Source organism: Mercurialis annua, linkage group LG1-X, assembly GCF_937616625.2.
Source record: "Mercurialis annua linkage group LG1-X, ddMerAnnu1.2, whole genome shotgun sequence".
NCBI classification, from domain to species: domain Eukaryota; kingdom Viridiplantae; phylum Streptophyta; class Magnoliopsida; order Malpighiales; family Euphorbiaceae; genus Mercurialis; species Mercurialis annua.
Window position 1 is genome coordinate 70,355,082 of NC_065570.1, and position 26,512 is coordinate 70,381,593.

General features: G+C 31.8%; 5 protein-coding genes and 1 long non-coding RNA gene across 7 annotated transcripts; 3 read left to right on the forward strand and 3 right to left on the reverse strand.

Annotated features, from left to right (window-relative positions):
• Window positions 1-279: 279 nt before the first annotated feature.
• On the forward strand, window positions 280-2,576 carry LOC126687523 (cytochrome P450 87A3-like). Its single transcript, XM_050382085.2, has 8 exons — window positions 280-535; window positions 633-966; window positions 1,040-1,189; window positions 1,274-1,522; window positions 1,615-1,704; window positions 1,790-1,865; window positions 1,957-2,063; window positions 2,150-2,576. The coding sequence occupies exons 1-8, from the start codon at window positions 324-326 to the stop codon at window positions 2,375-2,377; spliced, it is 1,446 nt and encodes a 481-aa protein (XP_050238042.1). The 5' UTR covers window positions 280-323; the 3' UTR covers window positions 2,378-2,576.
• A 2,283-nt stretch (window positions 2,577-4,859) lies between these two features.
• LOC130015320 (uncharacterized) lies at window positions 4,860-7,510 on the reverse strand. 2 transcript variants are annotated; one of them, XR_008790351.1, is made up of 5 exons: window positions 7,469-7,510; window positions 6,669-6,789; window positions 5,959-6,016; window positions 5,375-5,423; window positions 4,860-4,969 (listed from the first exon to the last, which is right to left on the reverse strand). It is a non-coding gene; the product is annotated as an uncharacterized LOC130015320 (long non-coding RNA). The 2 variants fall into 2 exon arrangements; XR_008790350.1 differs by lacking the exon at window positions 7,469-7,510 and having other exon boundaries at window positions 6,669-7,070.
• Window positions 7,511-10,274: 2,764 nt separating this feature from the next.
• Window positions 10,275-12,862, forward strand: LOC126687519 (cytochrome P450 87A3-like). Its single transcript, XM_056105009.1, has 10 exons — window positions 10,275-10,288; window positions 10,372-10,506; window positions 10,751-11,084; window positions 11,177-11,326; window positions 11,437-11,685; window positions 11,790-11,882; window positions 11,967-12,042; window positions 12,146-12,252; window positions 12,333-12,460; window positions 12,533-12,862. Exons 1-10 carry the CDS (start codon window positions 10,275-10,277, stop codon window positions 12,654-12,656), a joined length of 1,410 nt encoding a protein of 469 aa, XP_055960984.1. The 3' UTR covers window positions 12,657-12,862.
• A 597-nt stretch (window positions 12,863-13,459) lies between these two features.
• LOC126687571 (beta-amyrin 16-alpha-hydroxylase CYP87D16-like) lies at window positions 13,460-14,106 on the reverse strand. The gene is made up of 3 exons (XM_050382133.2): window positions 13,984-14,106; window positions 13,789-13,895; window positions 13,460-13,689 (listed from the first exon to the last, which is right to left on the reverse strand). Exons 1-3 carry the CDS (start codon window positions 14,036-14,038, stop codon window positions 13,462-13,464), a joined length of 390 nt encoding a protein of 129 aa, XP_050238090.1. The 5' UTR covers window positions 14,039-14,106; the 3' UTR covers window positions 13,460-13,461.
• Window positions 14,107-16,141: 2,035 nt separating this feature from the next.
• Window positions 16,142-18,430, reverse strand: LOC126687546 (alcohol dehydrogenase 1). Its single transcript, XM_050382108.2, has 10 exons — window positions 18,253-18,430; window positions 17,909-18,045; window positions 17,781-17,827; window positions 17,352-17,677; window positions 17,183-17,265; window positions 16,996-17,071; window positions 16,841-16,902; window positions 16,644-16,739; window positions 16,398-16,559; window positions 16,142-16,306 (listed from the first exon to the last, which is right to left on the reverse strand). Exons 1-10 carry the CDS (start codon window positions 18,287-18,289, stop codon window positions 16,190-16,192), a joined length of 1,143 nt encoding a protein of 380 aa, XP_050238065.1. The 5' UTR covers window positions 18,290-18,430; the 3' UTR covers window positions 16,142-16,189.
• A 3,925-nt stretch (window positions 18,431-22,355) lies between these two features.
• Window positions 22,356-24,213, forward strand: LOC126687500 (pentatricopeptide repeat-containing protein At3g22470, mitochondrial-like). Its single transcript, XM_050382061.1, has one exon. It carries the CDS (start codon window positions 22,421-22,423, stop codon window positions 24,062-24,064), a length of 1,644 nt encoding a protein of 547 aa, XP_050238018.1. The 5' UTR covers window positions 22,356-22,420; the 3' UTR covers window positions 24,065-24,213.
• The last annotated feature ends 2,299 nt before the right edge of the window (window positions 24,214-26,512 follow it).

Here is a 26,512-nt window from a genome sequence, read left to right on the forward strand (position 1 = left end):
AATTAATTGAAAATTATTTAAAATATTTTATCTATCTCCAACTGATTTAACATTGATTATAAATAAATTAATTTATTTAATTATTATAAATAAAAATAAAAATTAAGAAGTAATGTGCGTAGCACGTAATGCGAAACTAGTTAATAAAATATAATTAAAATTGTATAGGAACACAATAAAAATTTCATTTTCCTTTAAGATTTTAGAAATCTCTAACGCATTTAATAAATAATAATAGGGGAACCACTTCATTCAATTCTCGTGTATAAATAAATTGCACAATTCTCACTGTTCATAACCCACTGCCATTTCCATTGTGTTCGATGATCATGTGGCTCATGAGTATCTTTGTATTTGCAATTGCAATAACATTATCATTCATTGCTCATTGGATTTTCAGGTGGCGGAATCCTCCTTGTAATGGAAGACTTCCTCCTGGTTCTATGGGGCTGCCGCTCATTGGAGAAACTATTCAGTTCTTTATTCCTAGCAAGTCGCTCGACATGCCTCATTTTGTGAAGAGCAGAATCAAAAAGTAAGCTTATACAAATGTAATATTTTAGATTTCATTGATTCCGACTGAAATTCGACTTCGAGATCTCATGGTGATGTGTATTCTTATATGATTGCAGATACGGACCAATATTTAAAACAAGCTTGGCGGGACGACCCTTAGTAGTATCGTCAGATGACGATTTCAATTATTTTATTCTTCAACAAGAAGGAAAAATGGTAGAATTATGGTATTTGGATACTTTGGCGCAGCTTGTTGGCCAAAATAATTCTTTTAAAGACGGTATTAGTTTCGGACATATCTACAAGACTTTTAAGAAATTAATAACAGAACATTTCGGTCCTGAAAGACTTAAAGAACACATTCTTCCTCAATTGGAAGACGTGATTGACGAATACTTGCAAGCATGGTCAAAGCAGGACTCTGTTGACCTAAAACATTCTTGTTGCAGGGTACGTAGGAAATAACGTTGGAAATTTTGATGATATAGAATATAGATCAAATTACAGTAAGTTTTGTTTTCAGGTGATATTGGATTTTACTTCAAAGTTGTTGCTGAGCTACGATACAGAAAAAAATGGAGACTATCTAAGCAGAACATTTGCCAGCTTTACAAAAGGGTTATTTTCTTTTCCTGTAAACATTCCAGGAACAACCTTTCACGAGTGTATGCAGGTAACTTCAGAATTTACAGATCACAAACTTCCGTAGAAATGTCAGAATTTGATACTCTCATATATTATTGATTCCATTTTTCAGAATAAGGACAATATATTGAAGATTATAAAGGAAATACTGGAGAAGCGGAAAGCTTATCCTGAATCAAGCAAAGGGGATTTACTTGATAGTCTGATACAACAAATGAAAGCTGATAATTTATTTACAGATGATCTCATTAGTTATCTTATCTTTGTACTTATTTTTGCTACCTCTGAGACAGTTCCGGCATCTCTAACTTTAGTTATTAAGCTATTGTCTGAACATCCTCTAGTCATGCAAGAATTACAAGTATAACTTCAAACTCGCAAATTTCATCTTGAATTTCTCCGATTCTTAATTTTTCTCTTAAATATTTATTGCGGAATCGACAATCCTACCAGAAAGAACACGAAGAGATTATCCGAAGCAGGGAAAACAAAGAAACTGGTGTGACATGGAAGGAATATAAATCCATGACTTTTACGATGAATGTAAGTCAACTTCAGCTAAGAGTTACTGCTTAATTACCACTTTTCAGGTTTTTAATTTCTGATTTGATTGTAATGACAAATACAGGTTATTAATGAAGCACTTCGGATGAGTGGTTCTGTAGCAATGTTAAGAAGAGCAATGGTAGATATTTATATAAACGGTAATAATTAATGTTTTTCTCATCTATAAATTTTCGAAGTTTGGCTTATGATCTACTCTTAATTAATACCTCAACTATTGTAAATTTGAAGGATATACGATTCCAAAAGGCTGGACAATTATGATAGTTCCTGCTTCTGTTCACTTGAACCCAAATAATTATAAAGATCCTACTGCTTTCAATCCATGGCGATGGAAGGTATTAATATTATTATCTTCAACTTTAATTAAATAAAAACTCAGAGGTTATAATCAGAGATTAATAGATCCTTAAATGACGAGCAGGATTTGGGATCAGATGAGCTGTCCAAAACTTTTTTTCCATTTGGTCGAGGAATGAGACCATGCGGCGGAGCAGATTACTCGAAAGTGTTCCTTGCAGTGTTTCTTCATGTTTTCGTGACTAAGTACAGCTATAGCACCGTGAAGACAGGAGACATTGTCAGAACTCCGATGATAGAATTTGGAAATGGGCATTTCATTAAGGTGACAGAGAAGCAAGAAATGAAATGAAGCCGCTGGATTAAGAAAGTCAATTATGCAATTAAAGATATTATTGAGATTATGAAATAATTATGTTTCATAAATATATATAAATAAATAATTAATAATGTAATGGCAAGCAACTGTTCTTTTTCTTCCGTATTTTCTAAGTAATGAAGTGTGCATGTGTAAGTTTGAAATAAATAAAGAAGTCCTTTTTTTTTTGTAACGTTCACCTATGGACATCTCTCAGATATTAAACTTTGTAGGTCACTAAAATTTTCTTAAATTAAAAAAAGATCACTAAATTTTCTTTTATTACAAAATGGTCATTGAACTATATCTTTTATTACAAAAGGATTTACCATATAAAACGTTGCGTTTTATGCAAAAACACAACATTTTTACTTACGTGACAACCAAAATTACCAAAAGGAACATAGTTGAGTGATCTTTTTATAATAAAAAGTATTATCCAATGACTTTTTTATAATTCACGAAAAGTTCAGCGTTCAGTTTGTAACAACATAAATATTTTTATAATAAAAGGTATAGTTCAATAACCATTTTGTAACAAAAGCTTTTTTAGTGACTTTTATGTAATTTTAGAAAAGTCTGGTGATATTCAGAGTTTAATATCCGACATCTCTCTATTCGATTAAGTCATTTTCTTTATTTTTCCTTAATTTGTGGATTTTGTTGGTTTTGCATTATCTATTTCTTTAACATAAAAAATAACTTTTTATTAATATCAAACATTTATACATGTAAGAATTTAAAATGAAAATAGACATTTCCAAATAATCTGACACAAAACAAAATGCAAAATTTTATTCGCGAATGCTTTACAAAATAAAAATTAAATTACATAATTCCTCTACCATAATAAGAATCTAACTCTTCACTGTCAAACAGAAGTATCACAAACATTTTACTAAAAAGGGGATGAACAAACTTTTTGTAAAGAAAGTACAATGAAAATTTCATTAAATAAAAACAATCAGCATAATAAAAAAATATCAAAATAAAAATAATAAAATGATCTGATTTCATTTTAACTATTAAAAGGTCTTGATCTATCTATAATTCTTAATTCATATATATGTTGAAAGTGACGTGCCTCATCGATAAATTTAATAATAAAAACAAAAAAGAACGAAAAAAAGTCGGACATTTATTATTATTATATGTGATTAGCAACCAACATGAAAACAAAAGAAAAACTCTTAATTCCTTAATGCTATGCGGTGCAATTTATTGGGTTGTATAGCAATACTCTTTCTACTCCTTGTTATTTACAGTTTCAGTGGGCCGGTTTTTCATTTTATTTTTGTTATATATGTTGTCCTAATTTAACGACATGGACAAAGATTTAGAATCTCTATGGAAAAGAATTTTCCTCGCAGAAGATGACGGAAGGAGGAATAGGCTGGAAATGATCTTGACCTCCATGATTTTAGAAAATTAGTTAAATTAGCATGGGAAGTTTTTTATTTTTGCAATTTCGCTCCCTCAATTTATAAAAATTATCTCCTATATAGTGTATATTTTCTTAGGACAATGATATAAATGAAAAAAAAAATTATAAGGTGAGTAGTTTTTAAGTAATTAGACCAAAAGAATATTAGCAGAACCCTGTATATACACCAATATAAATACAATATCTAAATCTCAAAAGCTGCAGGAAAAATAAATCATTTCACGGACCAACCATATCCTAAGTAGCCTTAAACTTTCTTAATTAAAATCAAAAGTAATAAAAATAAATTTATGGGATGAAAGTGGTATATGTTATGCTACATATATTGCTAATGTATACTTTCTCGATATATTTTTTTCAAAATTAATATTAAAATTATCATATATACATCTACTATCACTACCACATAAGTCACTTTCAGCAACACCAGACAAGTGTTGCTGTATGTACAAAAACTGTTGCCTTAGGTCTACTGCAACGCTTTTCAATCGGCTACATTTGCGGCCGCTGCAATAGGTATTTTTAGCTATTGCAACAGTTTTTTTATACTATTGTAACAGAAATAAAATTGCTGCAATTAATAACAAAGGCAACGGTTTTAAACATCTATTATAACAATTTTGTAATGCATTTTAGGCAACATTTATTTTTATAAGGCAACGATTTGTAATGCATTTTAGGCAACATTTATTTTTATAAGGCAACGATTTGTAAACCACTTTAGGCAACAATTTATAAGCACTTTAGGCAACATTTGTATTTATAAGGCAACGATTTGGACAGTACTTTAGACAACACTTATATATACTATGATGCAATGGTATGACTAAAATATTAAACAAGAGTTCATATAGAAAATAAAACAATTTCTATTTAAGGAACATAAATTAAAAGCAGAAATTAAAATTATTCGCTAAATTTAGAAACGGAAAACATTCACTAAAATGTGATAACAGAAAATATACACCAAAATTAGAAAACGAAAAATATTCATAAAATTCAAAATCGGAAAATATTACATATATCCTTACATCACAAATAGAAAATGTTTATCAAAATATTCATCAAAAATAACGATTAAACTACTAAAAATTGAGTGTCTTTTCTGCTACGGTCAAATTCCACACTATCAACCTGAAATCCTGCAAAAAAACCACATAAACAATTATACTCAAAATATGCAAACATAATACATAATAAGATGGTCGTGAATGGAGCTACCGCAATCTTAAAAATGGTCATAAAACACTAATGGAATTCCTGGATGAGTAAGTATGTAGGTATAATCCTATGCAGGCTAAACTAACTCTTGAATAACTATTAGGACCTAAAGTGAAGCAATCAATAATACCAGTATTGATAACTCTACCTCCATAATATGTTTAAAGGGAAAGGCCAATAGCAGTAAGTGAAGCAACCAATACTACCAATATTTATAAGTGTCAATACTAAACACTAAAAAAGCTCCAACAGTAACAACAAATTTAAAATTGCTAGTAACTTTGAAGCAACAATAAAAGAAACCGAGTAACAAAAACGAAACATACCAATTCCAAGAGCAAAGAGTTCAACTTCAGTGTGTTGCTGCATGTATCTCTGCAAAACAAATCAAAAGTAAAAAATGAAACCCTTAAATAAACGCAACATTTCAGCAAGATAAAACCGTAAACAAGTATCTAGATGCTTATAAATAGAAAATTTGAGATGGTGCATATAAATCCATTGTTGCCCTAACATTTAAAATGCTAAGTTATTATAGTCTAGAGAAATTATTTAAATCATTGTAGTTTTCTTAATTCATTGACACAACACAACATATGAAAGAATCCAGATCCCATATTTCTAGGAAGTGAGCTTGCTAGTTCTTGTGTATTTGTTTCATCCTGAGTACCTGCAGCAGTCATCCTAAATTATAGTAGAAAGAAAAAACATGGAGAAAAGAGTAAAAATAGATAATATAATAAGAGACTCCTTAATTATCATCTCAGTCCAGAATTCAAGCACTATCAGTAAGTGGCTAATTTAATAGCAGTAATTGATTTATCTACAATAACACAGACGACAAATCAATTTAAGTAGCTTATCGTGCGTATCTATACAATAGAAAAAAAAAGATCAACGAAGAAAATACCAGCAACAAAAATAGTTATCCATATCACCCAAGGTTGAGATTGGTTAATTGGTTCCGCCTGAAATTGATTGATAAAAGATGTTAAATTTCCAAATTAAACCAAAACGAAATATGTTTAAAGCCAAACCGGAGCGTATCTAGCATATCACTGAGCCAAGCATCTAATTTTGTTTTATTTCAATGGTTCATTTCGGTTTTTGAACAGCACTAAGCATAAGACCTTGCCCATAAGAAATTGGGGACAATACTTGCGACTGCCATCATTATACTTTCAACATCAGGAAAGCATGTAGTATGGAAACTAAGCATAGAAAATGTTGAACTCTTTCAAATTCTTGATCAATTAAGGTCAGTTTAATGGTTGATTAGTATTCATATATTTATGGCCTAATAGACAACCCATCCTAGAAAAGTTGAATCGTTCTTTGGCCCCGTCTTGGCACTGACCATCTAATAATTTTGCATAACTAAGTATTATACCTTTATACAATGGTATTTTAGAATTCCATATTTTCTACAATGACAAAACTCAACATTGGATATAAGATAGTTACTAGCTAGACGAAAACTATAACATGCTTTGTTTACCAAGGAAGATAAAAATCTAGAAGAACAGGAAAATGGAAGGTAATGAATTCAGCAAACAAGTAATGTTTTACAAAAGCAAGTGAGCCATACAGACGTCAAGAAATAGATCTAAAAATACTTACACTGAGGTTGTGCAATAATTGGAGGGAAAGAGAAAAATGATGCATCTCCATAATCCATAAGTTGTCTATGTTCTAGCTCATGCTGAAATAATTTTCCATAACCATCCATGCGTATAATATGCTAAGGAAACAAAAAGGAGCAATGTAAATTGTTTGTGTACTACTACGAGTCATGACTAGTTATTTCAATGAAGTGTCAATTCTATAATAATCCATTTGACTGACCATTAGAGAAATTTTCCATTAACAAACGTTGTATACTTATATATGCCTTTATCATGAAATGAAGAAGGCTTTAAACGCGGATCGCTTAAAAAAAGGTAGATGATCCAGTCAAAGAAAAACACACAATGCAACAGGAAAGTTAAACTAATTCAGAAATGCAATTGTAAATTATTCATCTGAATAACAATAGTAACTAATAAATTTTCACCACTCGTATCATCATGTGTGCGAAAAAGTAACTACTGGAAGTGGTTGTTCTCAACGATTTCAGTTTACAAATCGAATCCGGATTAAGGGTTGCCCTAGTTAGTCCAAGCGGAGCAGGAAAATCCTAAGTTTTAGCCCTATTACTAAGATTCTACGATCCTGGAGAAGGAAGAGTCCTAATTGATGGAAAGAACATTAAAGAATACAATTTGAGAGTATTAAGGACACAGATAGGACTAGTTCAACAAGAGCCACTACTATTCAGCTGTTCAATCAGAGACAACAATACATACGGTAACGACGAAGCTTCTGAAGAAGAAATCATAAAGGTTTCAATGGAAGCTAATATCCATGAGTTTGTAACTTACCTGACAGATGCATCACCGTCGTCGGAGAATAAGGCATAAATCCTAACATATATACAAAACAATCAAAACATAAACCCTAACTAAACCTGGTGCTGATTTTACCAAGAAATTAAAGCATAAATCCTAACATATATACAAAATAAAATTGAAATTGTACTTACTTAGCATGTGAAGACGTTGATGTGATCTTCAAATTATCTGTAATGAAAATGAAATTGAGAGCAATCAAAATTAAATTGAGAGCAAATGAAATTGAAAATAGCGAAGAGAGCAATGAAAATGAAATTGAGAGCAAACGAAAATGAAATTTGAGTTTTATGAGCAAACGAAAAAGTGAAACGACGGAGAAGAGAGATGGCGAAGAGAGAAATTTGAGTGTTTTTATGAGTTTGAAACTGGGATGGAAACTAAATTATGGTTCATTAATGAAAATAATGACTAAATTATGGAAAACAGTTTTTTAAATTTCTTTAATTATCCTTATACTATGTTTTATTACTTTTTATCATTTTACAGGGTCTAACACTATTACTATTAGTTCTGAAAAAAATTGTTATTATTATTATTATTATTTTATTTTTATTTATATATTTTCTAAAGAACAATCTATTATATCAAAAGTATTAAAATGTGAGTTAAATGCAAAATATACACCATTTTGACAGCTACATCAGTGTTTTTTCAAGAGAGTAGACCGGCGTTACAATTTACCAAAAGTTTAATAGTTGACAAAATTGAGAAAAAAAATTACAATTGACCCTATCGATTCATTAGCAGTGAAAGAAGTGGAGTTTTGTTAATTTTGTTAGTCTTACTTAACTGTGTCGTGCTTGAGCGATTGAATGCGCGAGATTTGCTGTTCTTTGATGGATTCGAGCAATTGGATGCGTTCTTTGATTACCGCGTTGAGAAAATCTTCCTCTTTAGTATGAGAAGCCTTGGCTGTGGCATTCTTAGCGGCGGACATTGTGGCGGTAGGAAATGACAAGAGAAATCTCCGGCAAGCACGAGAGAGATTAGAAATGAGGAGAGTTGGAAAAGAGAATAGTGAATAGCAGAGGAGTACACAGCATAACAAAAAGTTAGCATTGAAAAAGAGGGTTCAGGGCTTTTTGACTCGTTACATGGAATGCTATAATTTTCTTCGTCTTCTTTAATTTGAGTCTATAATTTTAGGCTATTGCGACCCAGAATTTTTTTATTCGAGGAAAAGAAACAAATTACGTCCTAAATTTTAGTTATATTTTTACATATTCCGATCGGATACAACTACGATTTCAGTTAATAAACTTATTGCGACCAAATTAAACTTCTTCCGCAAATATTCCGTACTTATAGCATCAATTTCTTACAGTGTTATTTACTGAGTTTAAAAATTATTTATTAAATTATTTATTGTTTATTAGAACTTAAATATAGTTAAAAATATAATTTGGTATGAAGTGATAAAAGACAACAGTTTAAAAGTGTTGCTAAATTCAGTCAAACTGTTGCGTTTTCTTAAGCTAATGCAACAGTTTTCTATATATGTTGTCTTAAGTCATAAATTTCAGAATTTTGTTAATTTCTTTACAACGGTTTTTAACCGTAACTTTTCCGTTGCCTTATATGTACTATTGCAACAGTATTGATAGTGTTGCTATGTTAGTGTTGCTGAAAGTGACTTATGTGGTAGTGTATGTTTGAAAATAGTAGTTTAATTTAAAATAAATATACTAATTGTGGTAATTTTTTTCTTCATCTTATAATAGTAAATATTTTTCCTCCTAGCTAGGAAGCTTTGACCTGGTTGGTAAATCTCCTATGACATCCTTCAGAGGTTCTGGATTTGACCCAGATCTCTGTAGCCAATACACTAAATTAAAAATGAATATTTATATTAAATGCCGCTAATAAGTAGATTAGGTCTATCTTTATAAAAAAAAAAATTATTTCCTCCTATATTCAAAAAGATACACTTTTTGTAACTCTTAATTTAGTCATTATTTTTTATTTATTTTGAATTGTTGATAAATAAATAACAGTCTAATTAAGAAAATTATATTCTTTTAATCTGTTTGAATTAATCATAATGTTATTGTTACTCATTACTACATTGATGTAGAGTATTTAGGGCTGGGTTTCGCCCCCTCTTGTGCCGGGTTTGAACCATGTTTTAAAAATCAGATCGGACTATTCGGTTGAACTGGTTAAATGGAAAACCGGTCAGTAATCCGGTCTAAAACTGTAAAAATCAAAATTTATAGTTGAACCGGACTGGATCGGACCCAAAAGATTGAACCGGTAAAAAACCAGTGAACCAAGATTTTATTAATTATGCCGGTTGAACTGATTATTAAACCGGTTCAACCTGTTGAACCGAAAACCGGTGACCTCATCGGTTTAGCTATCGGTTCGGTTTTTAAAACATTGTAAACATTAATTTTTCATTAAAATCAGCCTGCGCCAAGTTTAAATCCACTAGGTCTGTTTTTTTATGTGTGGATTTGACATTTTAATACAATCCAAAGTTTAATTTTTGAATTGAATTTGAACACTAAATATAGACAAAGCCCGATCAATGACCAAATATAGACTCATGAGATAAAACTTTTAGGAATAGAGAAAATATTTAGCTTGTATTAATTTTTATTATTATTATTGCAAGGGACACAAGAAGATTTGAAGATCCTTTGAGATTAGATATGTATCCAACGCATTTATAACAGTAATAAAATCTGAATATGGAAACCCATTCTTTTTCCATAGGCGGAACTACTTCATTCAAGTCTTACGTTTATATAAATGGGCTTCTCTTTAATAGAAAATGGACAATTCTCAGTAATACCAATAATGAGCCTCATAATTGTTTCTGTTTTTGCACTTTCAATAATTGTATTATCCGTTGTTTATTGGATTTTCAGGTGGTCGAATCCTCCTTGTAATGGAACACTTCCTCCTGGTTCCATGGGCTTTCCGCTCATCGGAGAAACTGTTCAGTTCTTTATTCCGAGCAAGTCTCTTGATATACCTATTTTCGTGAAGAGCAGAATCAATAAGTAAGCTTAGAGAAGTAACTAGAATAAACATATTGTTTTTTTATTTCTACTAATTGATATATGTAATATTTGGATATTAATTAGATTTTTGGAGTCACTAAACGTTCATATTTTTTTATTTTTTTATTGAGAAATAAAAAGTAATAATTTTAAAGCAAATTGAATCCGTGTGGCAACTATTATTTTATCGCATCATATTTTCTCTTATATTAATACCTGCAATGAAATAAAATATTTATTTCAGGTATGGGCCAATATTCAAAACAAGCTTGGCGGGACGATCCGTAGTTGTGTCATCAGATGCTGATTTTAATCATTTTATTCTCCAACAAGAAGGGAAATTGGTAGAATTATGGTATTTGGATTCTTTGGCTGAGCTTGTTGGCCAAAATGGTTCGTTTAAAGACGGTATTAATTTTGGATATATATATAAGACTTTCAAGAAAGTAATTACTGAAAATTTTGGTCCTGAAAGACTTAAAGAAAACCTTCTCCCTGAATTAGAAGATATGGTTAACAAATCCTTGGAAGCATGGTCAAAGCATGAATCTGTCGAGTTAAAACATGCATGTACCAGGGTACGAAATTAAAAAAATTACTGTCACAATTTTTAATAAATATGATGATACTAATGATCATATTCCAGTAACATTTTTTTTTTGACTTTCAGATGATATTAGATTTCACTTCAAAATTGCTATTTAGTTATGATATTGAGAAAAATGGGGACAGTCTAAGCAACACATTTGCAAGCTTTGCAAAAGGTTTATTTTCTTTTCCTTTAAATATTCCAGGAACCACCTTCCACGAGTGTATGCAGGTATGTCAGAATTTATAAATCAGACACTGTATCAAAATTCCAGGATTAAAAAGATTGGTTTCTTTTATAAACTCTCAGCTGATTAATTAATTGATTAATCCAAATTCCAGAATCAGAAAAATATATTGAAGATAATAAAGAATGCAGTGGTGGAACGACAAGCTTATCCTGAAACAAGTAAAGGGGATTTACTTGATAATCTGATACAACAAATGAAAGCTGATAATGTATTTACAGATGATCTTATTAGTTACCTTATCTTTGTACTTCTACTTGCTACCTCTGAGACAGTTCCGACAACTTTAACTTTGGCCATTAGGCTATTATCTGAACATCCTCTAGTCATGCAAGAATTATTGGTATAACCCGAAATCACCAGCTTCATCATCAAAATTCTTTAAATAATTTTTGAAATTATAATTTGTCTCGTAATTATTTATTCTGAAATCAACAATCCTATCAGAAAGAAAGTGAAGAGATTATCCAAAGCAGAGAAAATAAAGAAAGTGCAGGTTTAACATGGAAGGAATATAAATCCATGACTTTTACAATGCATGTAAGTCATTACTATAGTATATTGATGCCTTTCCGATTTTTTTAGAAACATGCAATCCTAAGTTAGTTTATAATGGAAATACAGGTTATCAATGAAGCACTTCGGCTGAGCGGTTCCATAGGAATGTTAAGGAGAACAATGGTAGATATCTACATAAACGGTAATAATATTAAAATTCTTCTTTTTAAAATTTTGAAAATCTCAGCTTGTCTAATTCCTAGATATTAATTCAGGATCTAATTAAATCATTGTAAATTTTAAAGGATATACCATTCCAAAGGGCTGGACGATCATGATTGTTCCTGCTTCTGTTCATATGAACCCGGATACTTATAAAGATCCTACTGCTTTCAATCCATGGCGATGGAAGGTACTATATCCAACTTTAATTAAATAAAACATTTACTGCATAAATATCAATCCTAATTTCAGTTATAAAACGATGAGCAGGAACTGGGATCGGATGTTCTTGCCAAAAAGTTTATCCCATTTGGTAGGGGAATGAGACCATGCGGCGGAGCGGAATTCAGTAAAGTACTGCTTGCAGTGTTTCTCCATGTTTTCGTTACTAAATACAGGTTAATTTTCTACTAGCACCATCTAAATTAATTATGGCTGTGATCATAGAACTAATTTTGAATGTTTTGCAGGTGTAGCAATGTGAAGACAGGAGAAATTGTTAGAACTCCCATGTTAAAATTTGGAAATGGACATTACATTAATGTGTCAAAGAAGCAAGAAATGCTGTCGGTGAATCAAGAAAGTCAAATGTAAATTATGCAATGAAAAAACTCAATAAATGTGTAATTAAATTATCATGTGTCAGTGTCATTTGAGTCGGACTATTGTTAATGTTGGAATGGCTGCTGGATTTAAAATTGTAGTAATTTCCATGAGCAGCACTAATTACTTAATTCTGTTTGATCTCCTTATGAATTGTTGCAAGCAAAAGAATCTTATTGTTCTGCTATTGAAAGTAATCCCGACCTTCGTGTTAGCCATTCTGACTTGTTTAAATGTTCTAAAAAAACAGCTAAAGCATAATCATATTCTTCATCTTGCTCTTTGAAACTGTTCTTCTTTCCCACTTTCAGACCCAACTTCCAACTTATTACAATTCATCTCCATTTCTTCGTTTTCTTTATAATATTGATGAATAACGCTTAATCACAGGATGAACATAAACGTATGATTCTATCTTTTAATTGATTATTTTGAGGAGCCTGGTATGCTCACAACTAACTGTTGAAATTATCTTACTTGCCATAAACATTATCTTGGTGTTCTCCAAAAGACTACATATGCTCACAAACTATTCGATGAAATGCCTGAACCAAACTCAAACAGAAAAATTACTGCTAAATGCAAATCAAAAGAATCCACAAAAGGAATAGAATTTAGACCGGGAAACCTTGACTAGACATAGAGGGATTTTCATAGGTGAACGTTATAAAAAAAGATTTTTTTTTTCCAAACTTGCACATGCAAAGTTTTATTGCTTACAAAATACAAAAAAAAAAAGGGTTGCTTGTCATTACAGCATTAATTATTTATTTATGAAACATAATTTTCCGTGGCCTCATTTGATTTCTTGCTTCTCTGAGAGCTTGATGAAATATCCATTACCAAATTCTAACATCGGAGTTCTAACAATATCTCCTGTCTTCACATTGCTACAACTGTATTTAGTCACAAAAACATGGAGAAACACTGCAAGAAACACTTTGGTGAAATCTGATCCACCGCATGGTCTCATTCCCCGACCAAATGGGATAGAAGTTTTGGACAGTTCATCTGACCCCAAATCCTTTTTATGTAATAAAAGATTAATTAACCCCCGATTAGCCTCATTTCATTTGAATGTTTATGTAATTAAAGTTGAAGATAGTAATATTAATACCATTACCTTCCATCGCCATGGATTGAAAGCAGTAGGATCTTTATAATTATTTGGGTTTAAGTGAATAGAAACAGGAACTATCATGATTGTCCAGCCTTTTGGAATCGTATATCCTTCCAATTTACAATGATTTATTCACATCCCGAAGTAATAAGAAAGTTGTAACCTCGAAAAAATTAAGGAAAATAAAAACATGATTACCGTTTACATAAATATCGGCCAGTGTTCTTCTTAACATTCCTACCGAACCATTCATCCAAAGTGCTTCATTAATAACCTGTGTTTGTCATTACAATCAAATCAGCAAATAAAAACCTGAAAAGTCGTAAGTAATTCTAATTAGCTGAATCATTGTAAAAGTCATGGATTTATATTCCTTCCATGTCACACCACTTCCTCTATTTTCTCTGCTTCGGATTCTCTCTTCATGTTCTTTCTAGTAGGATTGTTCATCCAGAATGAATATTTACGAGAAAAATTATGAACAAAGAAATTTTTTAATTGAATTTTGGGGTTATTTTGTATTATGACGTGGGGTGTTTTTAAGTAATTAGGCCTTTTTTGAACTTACCACATGTCATTGTCAACTAGGTTTTTCAAAGATATACGAACATGTGTCATTTGGAACATGTGTCAGTAGTTAGAAATAGAGGCAGACACAAAAATTAAAAATTAATCAAAATAATTATAAACAAAAAACATATATATATTCTACAATTTCTTTTATTGTAAATCCTACATGCATAAATTTATAAATTTAAACTAATTTAGAATTTTATAAATTTTATAACATTATAAAATCAAATTAATAAAAACTATTTTATAAATTTATAAATTTATTCATCACATAAAAACTATAATACAAAATAAATTATATCTTCAAATAATAAAAAAAAATTAATCCAAAAAATAAATTAATAAATTATTTTAAAATATAAAACAATTAAAATAGAATAAAGATAAAATTTGTTACTTTGAGTTGAAAAAAAAAACAATTCTTAAATATTTAATGAGTATAAAGAGAAAATTATTTGAAATTGATAATAAGTATGAGGGGTAAAAAGAACAACAGTTTAATAAGAGAAAATAGATGTAAACACCTCTTTTCATAAAATGAAAAAAATTAGCAATCGATTGTCTAGAAAAGAGATAGGAAAACTGTGTGGCCTGAAGGGTGGATGGGGAAGCAAGAGGGGCTGTGTTGGAGCAAGGGGGCTATCGTACCCTTTCTTCACTCTTGTCTTCCTTCTGATTGGATTTATATGATTGTTGATATAGTTGAGATATTTTATGTTAGTTGGTCATCTTTTATAATTTTCTTGTGTGATTCTTTTACGCTCCGAAAAATTTAATTTAATTGCTGGTGGTAATAAATTTTACTGTATAATTGTTTCAACTTGAAATTAAGGAAAATTTGAGAGACAAACAGACAATTTACAGAAGTGTTTAATTAGGGTTTCGAACATATGGATTGAAGAATAAAAAAAAATGCAGCGAAGCAGTTGGGAAAATCATTTTAGAGTTAACAAATTGAAAAGGGAGAAAAACAATTCCATGGTTTTAATTTTTGATTTTAGGAAAAGTACCGTTAGAAGGATGGCCGATGTGGGTGATGTGGCCATCTATTTTGCTGACATTGAAGGGAGAGATTTTTGACCAATTCTGACGTGCCAAGTGAGTGCAAAACACAGCATTTGACATTCAAGGCGGGTGACATCCCGTTGTAACAAACTGTTGACTTCAGTGATACTTTTGTAATAAAAAATTGTTTAGTGATATTTCTGTAATTTGACAAAAACCTATTGAACTATAGAGTTTAATATCCATCTGCAGTTGTGTTCAAAATAAACCAATTTCAATGTGATTTTATTGTTCATTTTAATTATTCTAAAACGAGCAAGATTTGGGTTTAGATGTTCTTGCCAAAAACTTCATCCCATTTGGTCGGAGAATGAGACTGCCTTGGAGCAGAATACAGTAAAATATTGCTTGCTTTGTTTTTTCCATGTTTTGCTCACCAAATACAGGTCAATTTTCTACTAATTGCATATGAAATCATCAATTCTCTGTTATTTTTTATACTAATTCTTTATTTTTGACGGTTTCTGTGAAGACAGGAGATATTGTTAGAGCTCCCATGCTGGCATTACATTCAAGAAATGTATTAGTCTCATGTGTGTTAGTGTGACTTGAGATTTTATAAAAAAATTAAAGTTACGTATGATAAGTAACATATAATGAGTAAGTAAAAGAGTACTGATTTCCTTGTTCTTGTAATAATAAGATAGCAAACATTTTATTCATTTCTGCAAAAGCTTAAAAATATTCTTACAGTAGCATTTCTTAAATAAACATCAAATAAAAAAAAAACACATCATGTCATATATAGAAGCTGTGTACGATTATTCTAATGTTCCATGGAAATAATGCATCTCAGAGACTCTCCTTTAAGCATATAGTCAAACGCCTTGTTAATTTCTGAGAACTTGACGTTGTGAGTTATGAATTTCTCCACTTCTAGCTCCTGCAAAACCACAGCCGATACATCTCACATTAGATATACGTACTGAGACAGAGCTCCGACTATATATGAGACCTTGTTATAATTCAATTACCTTATTCATGTACTTTTCCACGACAGATGGAAGATCAGAGCGAGGTTTGTAATTGCCGAAGAAGGTTCCTTTTAGTGTTCTCTCATTCAACAGATTCACTGGATGAGTTTTGAACGCGTCATCCTTGTTCGGGACGCCTACTAGCACAGCAACACCCCAGCCCTGAAAATAACAAATAATGTGTTAAAAGAAACCTCACAATTTCTTCTTTACAAGGTGTTTCACTGAACTGTAGAAAGAGATTACATCATGGACGCATTCAAACGCTGAGATCATGGCTTGGATACTTCCAGTGCACTCAACACTCCGATCAACTCCTCCATCAGTCATGTCAGCAATTACCTGATCCAACAAACAAACACACCACTCTCAATTCAATACATACTATTCTAACATCAAGAATTAAATCAAATGGAGCACCACAAAATTGTCTGAGAACTCACCTCTTGAACAGGCTTGTCATAATCTTTTGGATTCACAAACTCAGTAACACCAAACTTCTTGGCTGCCAATGAAGAGACATTGTCAATTATACTAAGAGCACAAACACTGTGGGCGTTAAATTATTCAAAAAATTGTTGATATAAAGACGCATTACCTAGTTCAAAACGGCTGGAATTCAAATCAACACCAATGACTCTTGAAGCTCCACACATCCTTGCTCCTTCAGCAGCCTGGCAATGAATTGATAGAGAAACAGAAAGAATGAGAACAATTCTTCCTGTTTAAGTAGTTCATGTTCTCCTATAAAGACCATATTATCAAAAGCACCAAGAACAACTTACAGCAAGACCAACAGCCCCCAGTCCAAAAATAGCAACAGATTGACCCGGTTTTGGTTTTGCAACATTCAGAGTGGCGCCAAGACCTTAAGCAGAAACCAAAAACCTCATTTATCTATATAAACATCACTAAGAAATATGGCAGAACTATTGCATCAAAACTGTGCAAAACCTGTGGAAATTCCGCAACTGAGAACGCAAACTTTGTCGAGAGGAGCTTTCGGGTTAATCTTCGCAACACAACCAACATGAACAACAGTGTATTCACTAAACGTGGAGGTGCCTAGAAAGTGGTAAATTGGCTTCCCATTGATAGAAAACCTAGGCTGTCCATCAGCAAGCATCACACCCCTATCGGTATTAATCCTGAGAAGGTCACACATGTTGCTCTCTTCTGATTTGCAATGGCGGCATTCCTTGCACTCACCGGTGAATACAGGAAGGACATGATCGCCTGGCTGGATATCAGTCACACCAGGACCCACACTCTCCACAATTCTAAGCCCCATTCAAGCAGTGCAAACTAATCAACACATTAAACTATGATAATGACAAAAGATTTTCAAGAATTTAAATTTGCAAGGTAAACAGAAATGCTTACCCACTAGCTTCATGACCAAATATACGAGGAAACAGTGGAGCTTGTCCCTGCAATTTAGAGGATCAACATGATATATAGTTTGCTCAAATTATGTACTAAAAAAGCATCAAATTGGTGAGTCACCTAACCTTAGCTTCCCAGAAGTAAACATCGGTGTGGCACAGAGAGGTGAAGAGGATCTTGATACGAACTTCATTAGCCTGTGGTGGTGCCACCTCTACTTCTTCCATCACCAGTGGCTTCCCTGCTTCCCATGCTACGGCGGCTACGAATCCCATATAGTCAATTTCAGGCGATCAGCCAGATAGTAAAAATTAGTTAAATAAACAAAATTCACAACAGTAACTACATTCCTTTGGAGATTTCCAGTAAAAAATAAGATCAAATTAATTAAAGATCCAAGATACCCAGATAGAGAATAAAAAGATTGATGAAGAAATCATAAAAATTAAGAAACGCGAGTTAGTTATACCTTTGCAGCGAATAACCTGACCAACAGTGGTAGACATGGGTTTAACAAACTTATATAGAGATGATATAAAGAGAGTTAGAGAAGTTTTGTAAATGTGTTTGAATTGTAGAGAACAGAGTATATTTATAAGGAAGAAAGGGAGAGGAATACCATTTTTTGTGTGCCGCTCTAGCAGACTGTACTACGTTGTTAGTTGTTTTAACTTACCAGTGGCGCCTAAAGTTTTCATATTACAATGACACGTGTACCGGTTTTTCTTTTGACTTCTTTCGGTTTGTCAATGGTTTTCTAGACACCACTTCCTACTTTCTGGACTTCCTATGGATCATTTACACATTATAAATTGAACTTTCAAATCTATTAAGGGGCGGTTAAAATTGAGGAATTTTAGAGAAATAGAATCTATAAATTTTGTATAATTTGTAATTTTATAAGAATTTATTATTTGACATGACAAAAACAAAAATTAAAATTTCATCTTTTAAATTCTCTCATTTAATTTCGCACATAAAATATGAAAAAGTTTAAATTTTGTTACTTTTAAAATGCAGTTAATTTTTGTACACTTTTATTACTCCAAAAAAAACCTTTGCAAATCTATGAATTTATGTTCGAACCAAATAGTAAAATTTTTAAATTTATGATTTCACATATTATGAATTTGAAATTTATAAATTTCACTGAAATCTATAAATTCTAAAATTATCAATCCAAACGGTATTTTATACTCTTTTAATTTTTTTTTGTCAAATTTATTGTATCAATTTGATATTTTAATTTACTTTTATAGAATCCATAAAATTATCAAATAATAAATTAATTATTTTAAATAATAATTAACGAGATAAATAAAAATATCAATGTATTCTATTTAGTTTCACACAAATAATAATTATTATTTATTATTTAAGGTTTTATGTATAACTATTTAATTCAATTGTTGAATGAAATATTATTATTTTTAATTTTTAAGTAATATATGTATTATTTTTTAGCAAATTTCTCTTAAAATTTATATTTATACATTATGTTTTGATGCCAATTTAAAGTCAATTTTACGCCAACTTAAAGTTAAATTTATTTTGAATTGTAAGGTGTAAATAAAATTTTAATTTTCTTTTAAAAAATTCATGAGACGAAATATAATCTTTTGAAGAAAAAAACCAGACATTTGTATAAGAAATTTATTTGTTTTCAATCTATTCAAAGTGTAGGAGTAAATGGCCTTTTGGAGGGCCCAAAACTTCCTTCTGATTGAGCTATAAGCCCAAGAACTAGAGCTCAGGGTAAGTTCAGTTCGGCCTATCAAGGACACTGGCCTTGTGAACATGATTTTAGGATTTGTTTTTTTATAAATGCACGCTTTTGATAGATTATTGCAGATTTTTTTATAAGTCATTAATAAAAGTGGTATATTTTTAAAAATAAAAAGTTAAAAAAACATGTTTCTGTAAAAAAAAGGAATATTTTGCAAAATATTAAAAAAACTTATTTTGCATAAAATATAAAAAATAAATAAACATATACAATGTAATTTCTCCCTGATTTTGCATAAATCCTACTTCCTATTGCTTAAGAAAGTCAGAAATTCAAATATAAAACTACTAAATTCGAACAATATATTTTATCAATAGATTATATTCCATAGTTGAAAGGTAATTGAAATATGACTAAGCTTCCTTCAATGGATAATATATGCTGCATCATAAAACTGGACTCTCCAAGCTCCATCATAAGTAATCATAATTACCCATTTTCCTTTCGGCTACCACTAGTCTATGTACTATACCAGTCATCTTGTATAGTTGTATATGATTAAAATCCTAAAATATAAATTTTGTAATCAAATATTTCTGTCACATTGTAAGTTGGCCATGTTTTTAGGCTTTTTATTTCTTTCCATCCAATCTCTTGGTAGTCAATCTTCAATGTCAAAGATGAAATCTACAAGCTTTTTCTGTGAGGAGTCACCTGTAAGGACGCTAGCATTCCGAAGATAAACCCTGCATTTGGAGTATGAAATTCAATTGACAAAATCAAACACTATTATTATAGCATCCCCAGGCATGTCTTAGTACGTAGTTAAAATGTGTTATGTTTAAATGTGTTTTATAGGTATGAAACAATAACAAAATATTAAATTTCATTTTATTGTCTACGATCCCTACTAGAAATGTGTTTTTCCCATTTCTAACATAAATTGGACACTAATTTTGACCGGTGTGAAACTAAAAAGACAGGATGGACAATTGTTTTTTAACCATCGGTCACCGATTATTTTTAGTTGTCTCTGTCTTTTTAGTATTATTTTGTATTTTAATCGTTTTATCTCTTACTCGTCTTTATTGCCTTACTCTTTTATCTCTCTTAAATTTTTTGATTAACTGATAATGGCAGTTCAAACTTACCTTGTGCTCAAAATATCAGGAAGCAATCCATATTGCCTTGCAAACAAAAATAGTACAATTCCTAGTGAATATATGTCATAATGTCAGAATTAATTTAAATGAGATTTTCAGAAATTCCTAGTGAATATATGTGCTTGTACTGGAAGACATAAACGTTATCCAGCAGTCGGTTCAGCGCCTTTGTTCAACTTCCAAATAGAACCTCAATTAATTGGAAACTGCAATAGCAAAGCAAGTGCTATTTTGGGTTAAAATATGGTACCCAGAACTGCAATTCTTGTCAAAAACACTAAACAACCTCAATCTCTCGTCTCTTTATTCGTTAACTCCTCTCAATGCTCTTCAAAAAATTCTGAACTTGAATATGAAGTCAAGACTCAGTGCAATTCAGGTCAACTGAACCTCAGAGATGCAATTATATATTTTGATAAGCTGCTTCTTTCCAAGCCCATTCCTTCAAGTAATACTTTTAATCAATGTTTTTAAAACCGGACCGGACCGGCCGGTCCGACCGGGTTAACCGGGAACCGGACCTTTGTCCGGTCCGGTTAAATATAAAAGTCAACTTTTTCAAAAACCGGTCAAAAACCGGATTGAACCGGGAAAATCCGGTTTTTGACCAAAACCGGCCAAACCCGGTTTTCAGAAAAATTAGACCAAAAAATCTCTTTTTTGTCAAAGAATATTTTTGTGGTCCCATTTTACACATGTCCACATCTCATGTGTTTATTTTTCTCTTTCTTATACATATTTTACTTTATACACACTTTATTTTGTTTTTTCTCTCTCATACATACTTTATTCTCTCTTTTTCATACTTTTTTCTCTTTCATAATAACTCACATTTTCTCTTTCATATACAACACTCATTTTTTCTCTCTAACACAAATTAATTATTCAACATATTTTTAAATATTAATTTTTATTATTATATTTCACACAATAAATTTTACTAAAATTAATTTTTATTTCTCATATATAATAATTATTTTATATACTCTTAAATATTTATTATTTATAATTATATTTTACTTTTTTATAAAAAAACTCTAAAAAATGGTATTACATAACTATTTTATCATATTTTTTTATAGGATTAAGGTCTGAAAAACTACCGACCTTTCAAATATTTTTCAATTGCACCCTCACCTTGTATTTTATTCAATAGCACCCTATTTCGTATTTTTGGCTTTCAATAGCACCCCGACCTTGTAAAACAATCAATTTTACCCTATTTTGTATTTTTGACTTTCAATAGCACCATAAATTATCAAATTAAACTCATTTATCGAAGACTTATTTGAACTTTTTTTAAGTTAAAAGACTTGTTTAAAAGTGTCCAAGTAGAAAAAAGTATGATTTCACCTTTAAATTTAGTTTTTTTTTGAAAATTTTCATCCTTATAGTAATCAAATCATCTAATTTTTTTACTTTAGAGTGCTATTGAAAGTCAAAAATACAAAATAGGGTGCTATTGAAAAAATTACAAGGTGAGGGTGCTATTGAAAAAAAATTGAAAGGTCGGTAGTTTTTCAGACCTTAAGCCCTTTTTTATAATATTATACATTTTTAATTTAAAAAATTTATATTTATTAAAATTAAAAAATCCGATCCAACCCGGTTGAACCGGTTGAACCGTGAACCCCCGACGAAGCCGGTTCCCGTTCCGGTCCGGTTTTAAAAACATTGCTTTTAATCATTTGTTAGGCTCAATTTCTAAGCTGAAATCCTATTCAGTTGTGTTTTCTCTCTACAACAAGATGAATCATGCTGGTGTGAGCCCTGACTTAATTACACTCAATATTGTCATTAATTGTTGTTGTAATTTGAAGTTAATTGAATGTGGGTTTTGTGTGTTTGGTGAAATTATGAAGAGGGGTTTTCAGCCTGATTTGGTTACTATTAGAACTTTGGTTAAAGGTATGTGCTTGGATGGAAAGGCAATGGATGCACTCCAACTGTTTGATAAAATGACTATAAGTGGGTTTCCATGGGATGTTTGCTTGTATAACATTCTAATTAGTGGCCTTTGTAAAATCCGCAAAACGAGCTGTGCTGTTGAGTTGCATAGGAGGATGGTGGATGGAAATCGTAACGGTGATTTAATCACTTATATTATTATTATTAGCTCTCTTTGTAAAGATGGATTGGTTTCTGATGCATTGGAAATGTTGAAGGAAATGACCAGTTTGGGAATCTCTCCTGATGTTTTTGTTTACAGTTCTTTGATTGATGGGCTCCTCAAGGTAGGAAAACTAACGGACGCGATTAACGTTTTCAATCACATGGTTGGCCTAGGGATTAAAGCTAATTTAGTTACTTATAACTCTATGATTCATGGGTTTTGTGAATTGGGATTATGGAAGAAATCAATGAAACTCATTGATCAAATGGTGGCAGAAGGGATAGTACCAAACGTGGTAACATTCACGACATTGATCAATTGTTTATGCAAGAAGGAGAAAGTCAGAGAAGCTTATGAGATCTTTGATTTGATGATTAAGCACGGAAAAGAGCCTACTCAGTTTACTTATAATTCACTTTTGAATGGCTTGTGTTTGCTTGATCAGATGAATAATGCTGAGAAGCTGTTTGAAGTAATGGCAGCGAGGGGCATCGAGGCAAATGTTATAAGCTATACAATATTGATTCATGGTTATTGTAAGAGTTGTAAGATTGATGAAGCGATGAATCTATTTCAAGAAATGAAACGTAAAGGATTGAAGCCAATTGCAGCAACTTACAATGTACTCATGAAGGCATCATTCCAAAAAGGTAGAACTAGAATTGCAAGACAATTATTCAAAGAAATGCATAGTTGTGACCAATCTCCATTGCTGCCTACGTACACGGTCCTATTAAATGGACTTTGCCAAAACGGCTATATCGAGGAGGCAATAGACATATTTCAGTCTCTCAAGAGCATGGAAAATAAGATTAGTATTCAGATTTATAGCGCAATCATTGACGGATTGTTTCGAGCAAGGAGATTTGAAGCAGCACAGGTAATGTTTGACGAAATTTCGACAGTAGGTTTAGTTCCTGACGTTATTACTTATAACATTATGATTGAAGGTCTTTGCAAGGAAAGGAAGCTAATAGAGGCTGAAAAAATGTTTGAACAAATGGAAGAAAATGGTTGTGACCCAGATGACATATCCTTTAATATAATTATACAAAATTTTCTCCAAGAAAGTCAGGTTGACAAAGCAATGGAATTTCTGAAAAGAATGCGGAGCAAAAATCTGTCTCCAAATGAAAATCTTATTTGTATGTTGCTGCAGCTTTCCTTGGCGGATGAACACTGCCTCAGGACGCTCAAGTCGTTACCTAATAATTCCCGAGGTGATTTGTTGCAGAAGATGAGACTTCTGGATCAGGAACATGTTACAACTATGACCTAATTAAATTCGATATTCCAATTTCTTGCATCTTCTTTACCTTTGATTTGCTCAGTCCGGACTCCAGCACAGCTTTGTAGGTCTTTCCCTAATGTCTCTGCTGATGCCCTTCAACAGATAATAAATTTCCAATGAAAAATTCATGTTAATAATTTCGTGGTACTCCCACCATTTCCACCAATTCCTCAATTTCCATCTCTAGCGACCGCCCCATCGGATCACTAACGCCCCCCCCCCCCCCAAAAAAAATGAACCAATTATATGAGAGCTGGACTGCTCATGCAAACAAAAAAGAAACTAAACTCCCTGCAATAATGTTTGATCAATCATGTAAATAAACTAAAGATAACTCTATATAAACAATAAATTAAATAAACTAAAACCAAAGAAATTAGAAAACTAAAGAAAATATTAAATCTAATAAGAATAATTATTAAGTAAAATATAGCTAGTTTTGTTAGAAAATTATTAGATCTGATGTTACACGTAAAATAAATACAAAATAAACAATATCATTTAAACATATTATCAAGTTACTTGTCTAAAATAGAATTTATTGACATTTAAATATATAAATATAGAAAATAAACATAAAATAAATGACAACATTTAAATATGTCATGGCGATTATTTTCATATGGCTGAATTATTCGTCATTAAAATTTATTTGCACTAAAAACATACACACAAAAATGTAAAAATATATATTATATAAATCATATAATAAATATTATAAATTGAAAATAAATATTATATTAAGTAAAAATAGACTTTATTATTTAAATGAAGCATCGAGTTATTTTTGTGTTAGGTGTAATTGATTTATTTTAGAATATATTGACAATACAAATAAATAAAAAGCAAAATATATCAATTAAACAGATCATGGTCTTGTTTGCATAAGGTAGAATGTCATTTCATTAAAACACTGGATTGCTAAACACCGCCCCTTTTTACTTAGCACCGCACAGACACATTACATTTTTACCCTTTTCACTTTTTTAATAGAAAACCAACTCATAAACAAAAAACCTAAATCCTCTCAACTCATTCAACCATATTCAATTTCATATTTTACGAAAACGTCGGATTCCGAACGAGATGAAAATCGACAACCCCCGGTAAGTTTTTTTTTTTAAATTTCGATTTTTTTTAAATCGGTTTTAAAATAGACGTCGCGATTTCACGTCCCCTCCGGAGGAGGGACGCCGGAAAACGCCCTCCGGAAGAGGGGACGCCGAAAAACGGCGTCCCCTCTTCCGGAGGGGATGTGGGTTTTCACGTCCCCTCCGCCGGAGGGGACGAATGGGTCCGGCGTGCCCTCCTCCAGAGGGGACGAACGGGTCCGGCGTGCCCTCCTCCAGAGGGGACGCCGGACGACAGCTTTTCCAGCTGCGACTGAAAAGTCGCAGCCGGAAATTATATATTTTTTTAAAAAGAATATAAATTTAATAATTATTTTTTATTTTAAAATAGTTATAAAATAAATAATTATTTTAAATAAGTTAAATAATTTTAGAAATTTATTCGATTTAATATACATTATATATTATTTCTATAACTTATATTTAAATTTTTATAATTGCAGGGCGGAAAGCATATGGGGAAGTCGTTTTTGGCCCCAGAATTAGGGGGGTCGGGAGCCCGTCACGTTACTACGCGTAAAGTTTTTGTCTCAGCTCGACGGAAGAAACAATCGACGCAACCGATGCATACTTCTCCCGATAACAGACGCATGTCTGTTGATGATCTTAGAGAGTCTGATGATTTTGAGAGCTCAGAGGACGAGGCAAGTGAAAAAATTTACATTTCTAAACGGAAGAAGGGTGCAGGTGGTCGTTTCGTTGGCGACTCGTCATCAGGTAAATATAATTAAATGATTTTAATTAATTTAATAATGTTGTTAAAAAATTTAAATGTAATTTAATTATGTTTAATGTTACTTTCAGGGTCGAACAGACGACCCGAAGAGGTTGACGTGTGGACCGTTACTGGTCCAGTATCTGGTGGACCCGAGGATGACACTGTTATTCCTAGTTTTCTCGGACATGTCGCTTCTCGGCTATGGGATGGGGCGGACAGAGGCGTGCGAAGTGTCAAACTAGACATGGAATACTTCGGAAACTGAGACAGTGGTATGAGACGGCACTCATATCTCGCACAATTTCTTTCGCCTCACCACTCAGCCCACTCATCTGACGGTATCCTTCAGGATACACAGCTAAAACATGGTTGTGTGTACTCGAAATACCAGGATCTGTAAGTATAAACCATGCAGTCTTTTCTAATTTGACACTAATTTTAAATTTGCACTGACACGCTTTTGTCTTCGTATTTTTCCGTATGAATGAATCAGAATCTGTGAATGAACCTCTGTAACGCTCACCCCGAGCACATCGTAGAAGCTTTTTTTCCCCTCGTTCTTATGTGACGAAATGACTAATTCAAATC